Source organism: Oryzias latipes, chromosome 18 (genome assembly GCF_053564925.1).
Source record: "Oryzias latipes strain Hd-rR chromosome 18, Olatipes_Hd-rR_3.1".
Taxonomy (NCBI): Eukaryota; Metazoa; Chordata; class Actinopteri; order Beloniformes; family Adrianichthyidae; genus Oryzias; species Oryzias latipes.
In genome coordinates this window covers 21,357,360-21,369,942 of record NC_136254.1, presented here as the reverse complement: position 1 = coordinate 21,369,942, position 12,583 = coordinate 21,357,360, and the positions used below count along the sequence as shown (strand labels likewise).

Here is a 12,583-nt window from a genome sequence, read left to right as displayed (position 1 = left end):
TTCCAGAACCTTGAAATTCGTTTTACGTATAGTAACTCATTCGTTGCCCAGATGCTATGTGTCATGGTGATGTTGGAAGATCCGCGTTTCATCCTCAATGCTCTCGCTGATGGAAAGAGTCTTTTTGCCCCATTAATCTTTTCCTTAATACAGATCAGTGGTCCTTTAAAGAAAAGCTGCCTCAAATTATGATGTTTCCACCCCTCGTGCTTCTCAGTAGGCATGGGATGCAGCTCAGCATTCTTCTGCCTCAAAACACCAGTGATGTTTGTATCAAAGAGTTCTATCTTGATTTCATCTGACCACATGACCTTCTCCCAATCCTCCTTTGGATCATCTAGCATATGGTCTCTAGCAAACTTGAGACAGTCTTTGACATGTGCTGGTTTACTCAGGGGGACCTCTGGAGAGATGCAGGATTTGTGTGTCACAATAATAACCTTTGTTACTGAGGTCCCGGCTCTCTTCAGGCTCCCCAGTGTTGTTCTGGACTGTTGCCTCACCGTTCTCAAGCCCATTTGTTCCCCACCAGGTGAGATCTTGCTTGGAGCCCCATGTAGAGTCAGACAATCAGAGAACTTGTATTTCTCCCATTTTCTAATAACTGCTTCACGGTTCATCTGTTCTCACCATGCTGCTGGTTTGTTGTAGACGGGTTCATCCCAGTCTAGTTCCGGTCTGGTTAAGGGTGTGGACAGGTGTCTTTAATCCAGATAACCAGTTCAAACAGGTGACATAATTACAGGTAACCAATGGAAGAGCTTCTTAAAGTAGAAGAAACAGGTCTGTGAGGGACAATTCTTCAGACAGATTGCAGAATCAAACACTCTTTTTCATGAAAGTGCGACCCCTATGACTTCCACCTTGAATCCCTTTTAAAAACAAAACTTTAATCAGGTCAGTTCACCGTGTTCACCACTAGGTGGCTCTGTACAGAAGCAGAACCGCACATTTTTTCTGTTACTGTATGACCCAGCGTCACAACAGTTAAATACATGTATAAAATGTAGTTTAGTTATATTTAAAATTGGGGTCAAGTGGTAAAGTGGCTTTTTAACGGCCTTTACCCTTAGTTTGTCCAGTTTGGGAACGGTTTGGTGACATCACATGCATTCAAAGCGATGGCAAACACAGATAGAAAAAAACTATTAAAACTGTTTTTACTCAGTTTGCCGAAAGCTGACAAATGGGGTGAAAAAATGCATCCAAAAACACTTTTCTGATGTTAGTCTTTGAAGCAGATTTACAACTGAAGCAGCACGTGAAACTGGTTTTCCCTTAACTTTTGAAGTGGTGTCACTTACTTACATTCATTTGCAGACTCAGGCACCCTAAACGTTTGTTTCCTGAGGCTGCAATGATGCAAACATCTAAACTTTTTCCAAAAAGAGTGAAATAACTCAATTTATCTGGCCAAAAACCGACACATTTTTCATGTTTTCATTGCAACTTGAAATGAAAACTGGCTAGACAGATGTCATGTACATCAAAATATTTCACTTTGCTCAAAAAACCCTTTCAAAACATTCCTATAAATGAGCTGCAAAAAGGACCGGTAGTCAATTTAAGAGTACTACTTCGTCTAAAGTGAGGCAGTGTACTTGAAATGTACCTTTTATACACAATTCATGTATTATAAACCTAAAAAGTTCCAATTTAGTCTGAGGAAGTGTTCAACTGCCATACTTCCTACATGTACATAGTCTATACCGGTAGTAACCTTGCTATACTCATACTCCAGTAAACTGTTTAGACCGCAGAGTTTACCACTTTTTGCTGAGGGGTACCTTGTTACCAAATGGCCGGATTATGTAGATCACTGAGAGTTTTAACCTTTGCCTCAACGTGAGCAATCAGTATCTTAATCTGCTCACTAGATTAGCAGACAGGATTACCCTAATTAATGAAAAAGGGGGCTAATTATAATTCTGGCTGCCGTCCTGGGAGTCCTGAACTGCAACGACCTCGCAATTTTCTTTTCTTACTGCACCTTTAACCCTCATATTGTGTTCAGGTCCAAAATGACCCCTAAAAAAAAATAAACTGGTCCAATTTGACCCAAAAATAAGGGTTGAACAAAAACGTTGACGCTGCCACTTACTCAAAAACTCACCAAAATATGCACGCACCTAATACTCTGGTGAAAATGAATTTCTGGTAGAGTGACCCCCCAAAATAAAAAGAATACATCACAGCTGGTAAAACTGTAACAAAACATTAATAGGGCCAGCCATTGTGTCAGGGACATCCAAAGGAGGTTAAATTTTGGGATGGCCACAGGACTCACGGCTCGGTGACCATTTTGTTGCAAAGTGTGAAATTTGGCAACTTTCACACAATGTGGGAAAAGAAACCTTTAGTTTGAGCAATCTTTAAAAAATTTCCCCTACAGCATAAATCTACAACCACAACTTAAATTTCTTTTACCTTTGACCTTAGAAAAAATACATCATCCTAATTTTTCCTTGAAAACAATCGTCTTTAGTACTTTGTAGAAATTTAAACTCCTCCTTGAATTATTGCCTCCTAGCTCCTAAAGCATGGGAAGCTACTTGGGGGAAAAAAAATGCTCTTTTTAAAGTTTAAACCTTTTGAACAGTGTTGTGTGGCGAGTTCACAAAAGTTGTGTTTCCCCACTCCACACACATTTTTTTGCCAAAATGCTGTCACAATTTAATGCATGAGTCCCTGGCTTAAGATGAACAAAACAGTATGAAAATATCAGGAATGTGGGTGTGGTTAACACAATCCCCTCCGTTGCCAAGGAAATGCAAAAGTTCACTTTTGAGGATTCTTCTAAAAATTACATAGATGTGTTTGTCACCTCCAGCTGACCAAAAAATAATTAGGTTGCTATGGAGATAAACCAATAGAAAAGCCGCCATTTTGAAATAAGTGTTTTAGTTAATGAATTTGCAGCTCTGACCAGGGTGGCAGGGGCAGAAGGGGGAGGGTGAGGGGCGTGTAGCTGCTGCTCGGCCAGTGAAGGCGGGTCAAGGCGGGGTGGTGAGGGGGGGTGACGGGTAGCAACATCCAACAGCTTTGATTAGGACATTCTAACCAGACCAGCAAACAAACCAGAAAAGCAACATTATAGCCAAGTTTGTCCACCTTGTTTTCTCTTTCAAAAAGCAATTAAATGATAAGAATTAGCGGGGAAGTGGTCAAATTCAAAGTATTGCTGTAGAGCGATATCCAAAAGATCCCTAACCTTTTGTTAACTCTTCGTTGCTGCTGTGCACTGGGTAGAAACGTGGCGTGAAGTGCAGCCGCCTGTGGGGTTCAGGCAGCCAGCAATGAGATCTAATCGTTCCTTAAGTGGCCAGACCGACAACTTTTGAGCAAACACAGATGAAGAGATAAGAGATTCTATCACAAAAGGTTTTTTTGTGTGTTTTAGAATGAAAACAACCTAAATGTTGCACAAGAATACACATACATTTTAGTGCAGAAAAAGGGTTGCAATGGCGGAGGGAAAAAGTGCTCCTAAAATAGCAGATTAAGCAGGGACCTAAAGTGGGGGAGGGGGTCTTCTGCTAGTCCCCCCCCCCCTCTTAGAGGAGCCTTCAGTTTAGTATGCAGAGAAAAGTGATGGTGCAGGATATGATGTGGATTGCTGCTTTCATGTGGCAGGTCAGCGTATTTCCATCTCCGCCTTTGATTCTGACTCAGACGTTGGGCTTTGTTTTGCTCCAAGCTGCAGGCTTGAGCTGCTCGCTCCTGCATGACTCCAGATAAAGCAAATCCTTCCTCTCAAAACGACTTGTCTATTATTAAAAGCTTTTAAATGGAGCAGCATGCTGGCTGCCTACCAAGCCCAATGCCGTGTTGCCAGGGAAACACATCCCCACGGTCTGGGCTCGCTCTCTCTTTGTGTCTAATTCTATTCCTCCCCAGAGGCTCATATTTCAGAGAGTCAGCAACGGCGCTCGCTTGCTCACACTGCTGCCTTTCAACTAAAAGCTTTTTGTGCTGCCATTGGAGCAGAATGGAGGGCAGGAGGGAGTGGTTAGAGGAGAGGGGAGGGAGAAGAAAGGGTCTCTCTCTCTCTCCGTTGCCGAGGCAACTTGATGTCACGATGACATCACGCAGCATTAAAAGCTTTTAACCGGATTCCTCTCCTGCCTTAGGTCCCATTTTGAGTTCTCTTTCAGCGTGGCTAAGGGGGGGGGAAGGGCACGGGCAGGCAGGAAGGCAGGCAGGCAGGGATCTGGTCAGGACTTTGCTCGCATGTCTCCCTCCCTCAGAGCGCCACAACGGCTCTTAGCGCTGTAAAAAGGCTTTTAAAGCAACCTCTACAGATCCTGCAAACACAGCACGGGCCAGAGGGAGGCAGAGCCTCAAAAGCATGGCAGCAGATGATGGTTTCAGCTACCTGATACCAGGTCATAGTGAGAAACACAGACGGGCCCCAAACTGGACCGACGCCGAAATGAAAGCGCTCATGTATGTTTGGGAGGAATACCACAACGATCTCAAACTGAGCAAGAGGAACGCCAAGGTGTACGAGAAGATGTCCCAGAGGTTCTTCCAGCTGACCGGAGAGCAGAGGTTCAAGGAAGAGATCAAAATGAAAATCACCAACATGTCTTTCCAGTACAGGCAAGTGCTCCCAGCCCAAACTTTTCAGCTCCCAGCAGTTGCATGATTGATAAAAGCCCAATTTTCTTTTGTCCCCTTTCTACCCCTGCAGGCGACTCAAAGCCACAGCCGGCGAATCTGGCGAGACGCCGGACTGGCCCTTCTACAAGCCCATCGAGAAGATTCTCTCCAAGCCTCCAACCATGGAGACCTCTCTGGAATTTCAGGTCTCCACCGCAGGTCCTTCCACTTCCTGTCAGTCCACAGACAATCTGTTCTCCCAGCCAGAAGAAGGCGCGGTTGGTTTCCTGCCAGAGTACACGGGCTCCTCAGATGAAATGGAGATAAAGCAAGAGATGGACTCCTTAAACTCTGACAGTGAGCACACGCAGGGCTCCAGGTAACAGGCTGCTTGAGATCAGGCTTTTCAAGGCCTACACCAACCCAGCTTTCTTCACCACACCTGCTAGATTATGTGGACTCTTCCCACCTCAGAAACCGATCCACATCTTCAGGGTTAGTGGGGTCAAATCCAACCTGGATTGCTTCTGTCCCAGAAAAACCCTTTTCTTACAAACAAATAATCATTTTCTTCTTTTTTTTTTCATTTTTTAGCTAAAAATGGTTAAAAAAATGGGGAAGAAAATGTTTTTTAGACAATGAGCAGATAAATTATATTATGATAAGAGGCTAATTTAAAACTTTTTCCTAATTTACAAATGGTATCTGTCAGAGTGACATAATTTGTCGGATAGGTTAAATTAGACCCGTACAGATAATTTTAGTACAATTATAATTATTATTTTTGACAAAAACTTATTTAAAAGAGGAGATGACATTGGTATGATGTTTATATATAATTTATTTATATATTTACATATATAAATACATGTATTATTACCAATGTCATCTTCTGTTTCAAAAAAAGTTTATATACATATATATATGTTTATATATATATATTGCAAACTGTGCCATAGTCAGTTTTCTGTGTGGGGTCATTTTGACCCGTTACTCAGATAGCCTTAAACATAGATTCTGTCTTTTTTTCACTCAAAACTAAGCAATTGTTACTTTCTGTATATAGAAAATGGGACAAATTTGACTCTAACAGTACAGATGTAATGAGGTTGTGAAGAAATGCATTTAATCTATGTTAATAATCTATTATAGGTGTCATTATTACTCAATTCATTTGTAATTTCTACTATAAAATGTTTATTCACATTTAATTAATATATTTGACTAAATATGAATGAATTGAGTTGTTCTTTACAATGGAAGTGTAACATTTAGTTTGTTTTTGTAATCAATTTCCCGTGTTCTCCAGCTCCCATCCCATGTCATCCAGGAGGCATGCAACCAAGCGGCTGTCCCTAAAGAAAAAGAAGGTGCAGGTCATGCAGGCCATGTTGCAGCAGCAGAGGAGGTCCTGCCGGGCCATAGAGGAGACGTGCAGGGAGGTCCGTCGTGCCATCCACCAACAGAACCTCCTCCAGGTCCAGTGTCTGCAGCTGCAGGAGCGCATGATGAACCTCCTCGAGAAGATGATTCAGCCTTTGCCTGCCAGCTCTCCTGCATGTGGTCATAATGGAGCGAAAGATTCTGGAAAACCTTGAGGTGTTAGGATTTATAGAATGAGATGTAAGGAATTAGTTCAATAATGGAAGAGCTTTTTTTTTTAATTACTTTTTTGCAATAGTTAAGATTCAATCCATTTAGTATAGATATGCATTGAAATAGGCTTTTTACAGTTTTAGAGGATGCTAGTAGATTACTAGAGAATCGTTAGTTCAATCTCTGTAAATAAGCGTGTTGATATTCCAACTTCTAAAAGTCAGATACTGTAGACAGAGCAGCAGATCTTGTCTAAGCGTTCTTCATCGTGCATGGATAATCACGTTAGGGAGGCAAAGTGCCAAAACAACCAATTTTCTACATAATAAACTAGGAATTTAGGCAGCAATTCCGCTGTCACTGAACTCAATGGTAAGAATGAGTCAAAAGAGAGCCCGAAGCTTGTGATCACCAGAGAAAATGCTATTTTCAAGTTTTTTTTTCCTTGTACAGCCTTATTTATATCTATTAAAAATTGTTATACAAAAACTGTTTCAGATTTGGATGAGACTTTGATGAGACCAAGCGACTCATCATTGATTGCACAATCTTACTGTAACTTAAGAAAAAGAACACAACCATAAGACACAAGGTGATTAATACGAGGAGTTTTATTGCCAGCTTACAAAGAATTTTTTTTAACCTAAAGTCGTAAACTTACGAGAAAAAAGTCACAACTAGTAAATTATGAGAATAAAGCCTTGAATTTAAATCTTCAAATCTCATATATTTACAAGAAAAAAGTCGTAAATTAACGTGAAAAAAACCCAAAGTTGTCTGTTTATCGGAGCCTAGCTTGAAGATGAAAGACGTGGAGCATTTTTGAGAGGCTTTATTTCTGAACAGGTTTCAAAAACAAAGAAACTCTGAATCTTTTGGCGACTCAAAATCAAATCTTTTTTAGTGTAGCCAGCTTTCCGGGGTTCGGTGTCGGTAAAGCTGAGTTTCATCAGTAAAATCAGGAGCTCAGAGACACATTTGGATGTAGAGGACTGCTACTTTATTCTGCCATCATTATTCACATACCCAGAAGTCCATTTGTCTCAATACATCATGAACCTGTCATGCGCAGAATGCCAAAGCGGAAGGAAAACAGTGCTACAAACTACCTCTCTTCCAGATGAAACGTCCCGTTTCAACATAAAAACAACAAAGATAAATAAAAATGGTCTGCTATATTAGCAGAAGAACCTTCCAAATGCCTAAAAGTGCTCCTCCTCAGACATTCATTCAGTTCACCTGGTCAACTAAGTTTAGTCGGTCTGCTCTGCTGCTGAGCGGCGTTCACTTGCTGCTGCACTGTATGCTGACTTTGACTTTAATCTCATAAATGTACGAGTTTAAATCTCGTAATTTTACTTATTATTATTTCTTTTTGGTGGCCCTAAAACTCCGTTGTAGCTTAAGACTCAAATACCTTACTTGAAATTTTTCATTTTGTTCAGCATTTCATCCTGGATAGATATGACATGTTTGAAGGCCATGTCACCTAGCTACTACTTACATTTTGTACATTTTCCGCATATGGAGTTTCGGTTTCTTGTAAGACATGCGTGATATGAGTAAATTACAAGGGTTTTTTTGCGTATGTCAATGTGCAGAGATTTCCATCGAGGTTTTTGGGCTCACAGGCCAAACGTGAATTCGGTTTTGGGCTGTTCAAACGTATTAGTTGGTTAAGAATTATGTCGTTTACGTAGTTTATACGCACTTATTACGTAAATCTTATGCAATTGTCGTTTTTGCGAGATGTATACGCAAATTTATGATTTTCCACGACCGTTCCATGTAAGTCTAACAGACTTTTCACGCATGTTCCACCGATGTGCACATATCACATTCAAATTACATAATTGATGCACAAACGACTAATGAATTGCATATCAAAAGTACAATAATCACACACGGTTCATGTTCTACGGGTGTTTATGTGCTCTTTGCCTGGTTTATTCAGACTTTATTCACATACAGACCACATCTTTTCTCACTTTTTCCACGTTTATTCACGAATGAGCAATCGTCATCCGTGCAATATGCGCAAAATGTACGTAGTAGCTGTGTGACACGGCCCATTGATAGTAGCATTATTAGAGACGCAGATGCCTTTTTTTTTTGTTTTAAACGCGCATTAGAATTACTTCAGCATGGAGCCAAAAGTGTCCGTTTTATACATAGTTTTACACATATACATGAAAAAAAAACTTTTCCTTTGTAAACAAAGTTGAATTAAAAAAAAAAAAAGATATTTATTTTAACCAATCAGTGCATTATATTGCAAGATCATGCAGAACACTGAAGGACCTGTATATTAATAAACCTGATGTCACATGGTGTTAAGTCAACTAAAACATATCCTTCCCTCCTCTTGAGAACTATAAACCTGACTGCAGGTGTGGTGAAACCAAACAGCCGCTGCAGCCCTTTGACCATCAGACTTATTGGTTCCAGTAGACAGTAGGGAAACAGTGCTGTGAGGAAATCAGATGTGACTGTGAAGTTATTAATCGACACTAATTAAACTTTTTGGATTAAAATGTTTGTAATCTATCTACATTTTACAAAGTAACCCTTAGCAAAAAGCAGTCCATTTAAGTGTACTACAGGTATACTAAAAGTAAGGCAGTACACTACAGTTTACTTTTTATATATTGTAAACTAAAAATGTTCAAATTTAGTCTGAAGAAGTATTCTCTTAGTATACTTCCTACTCTATGTGCAGATGGTCTATAGCAGGAGTCTATAACCTTCACATGTGGCTCTTATGCCCCTATATTGCAGCTCTTTAAATTGAAAGAAAAGTTTTTAATTTATAAAAGTAACTGTAAAGTAAATAAATTAAGTAAAAATGAAGTCAAGTACCTCAAACTATTCATTCACAAACCGTTCTGAAGTGTGAATTACCCATGACATGTTTGTTTATTAGAGGTTGTAACATCCTTTTGCTTGTTGAATGGTTTATAGGTTTAGTTTTGCTTAGATTCTTGATTTTGTTTGCACCAATAAAAAGTAAAAAGGAACAAATAAACAGTCGAACTTAAACATTTAGACAGATTTTTGTGTTGCGCAGCACAGTAAATCAACTGGAGGTCACTAAGCACAACCAGAATTAAGGTGCACTGGATTATGAAGAGGATTATCTATTTTTGAACAAATTCAAGGATTTTAAAGACCCACTCCAATCATATTTTGATCTATTGTATCAGCCCAGTAATCTTTTAATAACAATTGTGGCATTTTCAAGCAAAATAAAAAATCCTGTGTTATTTTCTAGGGCATAGTTTCTGCAGGGTGGCAGGAGTTAATTAAAATTCACCTCTGAGTGTTGGTGCAAAGTTTCCCATCATCCCTTTGTTTACACTGTCTATGGCACGGACACATTGTGCCTTTTCAACTTTTAATTGCAGGTCATCTTTGGTTTTCATGAGCAGATGAGGTTAGTGCCCAGCCTGTTTGTAGTTTCTTGTTTCTTTGCTTCATGTACACAACATAGCTCATAAAACAATTAGCATAAAAACAGGAAAAATTAGAACGAAAAACACCCTTTGACTGTACGAAAAAAACTAAATGAAAAACACCTGTTGTTTTTTTTACTGCAATATGTTTCCATAATTACATTACTCATTTTTATATTTGAGATGATTCTATGTGGCACAGAGAGTCTTTTATTTTGAAAGGAAGTCTTGTGAATGTCAAAAAACTATAAACTATTTAATATGACTTTTTTTCATTAAAATAACATTTTTATTTATATTTTATTCCTAAAAACATTGTTTATAAATATTTATAATAATAACAATAACATAAATACAAAGCAGTGTTTTAATTTTCTAAAGGGTGAATGAAGTAAGGCTTCCTGGCTCCTATGGTCAGTGAGAAAACGGCCCAAATGGCTCTGTAAGTGTTAAAAATGGCAGAACCCTGTTCTGTGGTACACTTGCTATACTTACACTCAAGTATACTTCAAAAAATCAACTTCAAGTGTACTACTTTTTGCCAAGGTAGGCTTCTGTATTGACAAGTGTTGACCAAAATAAATAGTTTCCGGTGTGGGTGACGTCATACTTTGAAAGGGACAACATACGGAAAAGGCCAAACTTTTAAATTTCACGTCCAGCATGAAGCTAAAGGTTGTCAACCGCCGTTAGCATCAGCCAATAGAGTCACCCAGACCTTTTAAATATCGAACCTGACAGGCGCGCTGATTGGTCAGAGGGACGCACGACGTCCCCGCGAGACGTTACGCTGTCATGGTTACCTTGAAAGACGCTTTGTGAGCTGAGCGGCGAGTCAATGGAGGTAGGCGGAGCTCTCGCGCGGCGGCGGCGTGGAAGTTAGGACGACGGAATCACGGCAACGAAAAGTTGTTATTAGGGGGGGGGGTGGAAAGTAAACATTTAGAGTAAAAAGTAGGTCTTTTTTTATATAAAAATGTAGCTTTTTCTTTGTTTTTCTCCTTGAACTTTCAGCTCCGGAACAGGTAAAACAGCAAGTTTGTTTTTAGTCGGTTGTTTAAAAAATGTTGGTTTACACGTAAAATACAGTTGTTAACTTTTTTACGACAGTGAGGTTTAAAAACAGCTACTAGCTTAGTTTAGCTTACAGGTTTTGAATAAAGTTATTAGAACGACACTAAAAACTCGGGGTGTATTAAGAGCCGAGGAGTTTGGTGCCATCTGGCACTTTGTTTGTGGAGGGTGGAGGGGTGGAGGTGAGAAAGATGCAAGCTGTGTTTGGACAGAAACGCGACCTCTGTAGGGAATCTGACAGCTAATTGCTAAAATAAGATGGATGTGACTTTTGTTACCCTGTTATTAAATGATTTCGTTAAGCAGGTGATGGGAAAACCAGGAGTTTCAGACACGTACACCATTGAACATGGATAAGGACTGACAGCATAACAAAATTTTAGTCACACCTTATGGGGAAAAAGAAGAATTTTAAATATTAAAAAAGTATTCAACGAGAGGGGTTTCACTGACTAAATAAAACTATATCTACTTATTTTAGGATTATAAATTAATTGCATATATTTTTATATTCTAAAAACGTAGTAGCAATGCAGTGCCATAAATGACCCTGAATAGGGGTTAATCACCCCTATTTCTTTACGGAAATTGGACTGTTCCAAATGTCGATACGGTAGGAACCATTGATATGGGTACGAGTAGTCCAAAAAAACTTTTAAACAAGGGGTTTCTGATTAATCAAAACATATAGTTTACTCAAAAAAATGTTATAACCTATTCAAGCATAATCAATTCCACAGTGTAGGATTTTTGCAAAAAAAATGTTTTAAGAATAAAAAATTGATAGTCGTAGCAGCAACAGGTTGTGCCCTTATCAGGGAACAGATACCCTGACATAAAGAAAGTGGACTGTTCCAAAAATTGATATATATTGATATAACGAACGAACGAATAGGCTTACTTTTAAAAAGTATGTAAATAAAAGTGTTTCAGATTAACAGACACATAAAGTTGACCAAGTAAAAAAAAGTTACGGTGGTGTATTCTAAAAAAACAAAAAAAACAAGTCTAGTTTCATTTTTAAAAACTGTACCTGAAATATGGGCTCCTTTTGAAGTAAACTGGAGTGTTACAAAAGTTGAACTGCGGTAAAAGCTTTACTTCAATGAAGTATTTAAAGGAAGGGGTTTCAGATGAACAAAAACATATTTTTGACTGTAAATAGACCAAAATAGCGATTCAGTACCCCTATTCAATAAAAATGGACTCCACCAAAAATCTCACTGAGATAGTTGTTTAAAGAAATATCAAGGTTAAAGTTAAAATTAGTAATTCAACATTTATGAGTTCAAAAGTAACTTCAAAGGTTTTTACAAGTAGTTTTCACATATTTAATTATTTAGTCCAAAACTGGTGGAATGAAAATCATTTACAATTTTGAGATATTGAGATTAGGTTTTGAATTATGGTACTTCTTAAAAAAGAGGTACCGTATTTATTTCAGATTCATTGCGTTTGGAGTATCGACAATCACCCTGATTCTTTCTTCTTCTTCTTCCACTTTCGGCTTCTCCCATCAGGGGTCGCCACAGCGAACAAGTCGCATGGTAAATTTGGCAATGTTTTACGCCGGATGCCCTTCCTGACGCAACCTTCTCAAACCGGGCTTGGAACCGGCAGAGGTAGAGAAGGGAACAGGGAGCAGCCCGGAGTCGAACCCGGGTTTCACGGACGGAAGGCGCCGCAAACCAGCACGAGCTAAACTGGCTCCCTAATCACCCTGATTCTTTCAATGTGGGAAAAAAAACTCAGATTCACCAAATAAATACCCAATAAATAATTAACGAAGGTGCAACATCAGTATGAAATAAACACAACAAGGACTAAATAAAAATAAGACATTCAGTGTACACAGGTGC

The 12,583-nt window shown here is 39.1% G+C and overlaps 2 protein-coding genes across 17 annotated transcripts in view; both read left to right on the top strand.

The window, feature by feature from the left end:
• Nucleotides 1-3,626: 3,626 nt before the first annotated feature.
• Nucleotides 3,627-6,687, top strand: msantd1 (Myb/SANT-like DNA-binding domain containing 1). The gene is made up of 3 exons (XM_004079786.5): nucleotides 3,627-4,602; nucleotides 4,694-4,981; nucleotides 5,912-6,687. Exons 1-3 carry the CDS (start codon nucleotides 4,349-4,351, stop codon nucleotides 6,198-6,200), a joined length of 831 nt encoding a protein of 276 aa, XP_004079834.1. The 5' UTR covers nucleotides 3,627-4,348; the 3' UTR covers nucleotides 6,201-6,687.
• Nucleotides 6,688-10,359: 3,672 nt separating this feature from the next.
• rgs12a (regulator of G protein signaling 12a) overlaps nucleotides 10,360-12,583 on the top strand; it is a 40,143-nt gene continuing 37,919 nt past the window's right edge. For 4 of the 16 annotated variants that reach the window (XM_078936464.1, XM_078936462.1, XM_023966027.2 and 1 more), the window contains exon 1: nucleotides 10,467-10,675. Coding sequence is in view for 2 of the 16 variants with exons in the window: in XM_078936469.1 (XP_078792595.1) it covers nucleotides 10,489-10,494 (6 nt within the window). In the remaining 14 variants the exon portion in view is untranslated. Of the gene's footprint in view, nucleotides 10,676-12,583 lie in introns of all 16 variants that reach the window. The other 12 variants (XR_013651134.1, XR_013651133.1, XM_078936463.1 and 9 more) reach the window with 10 other exon arrangements.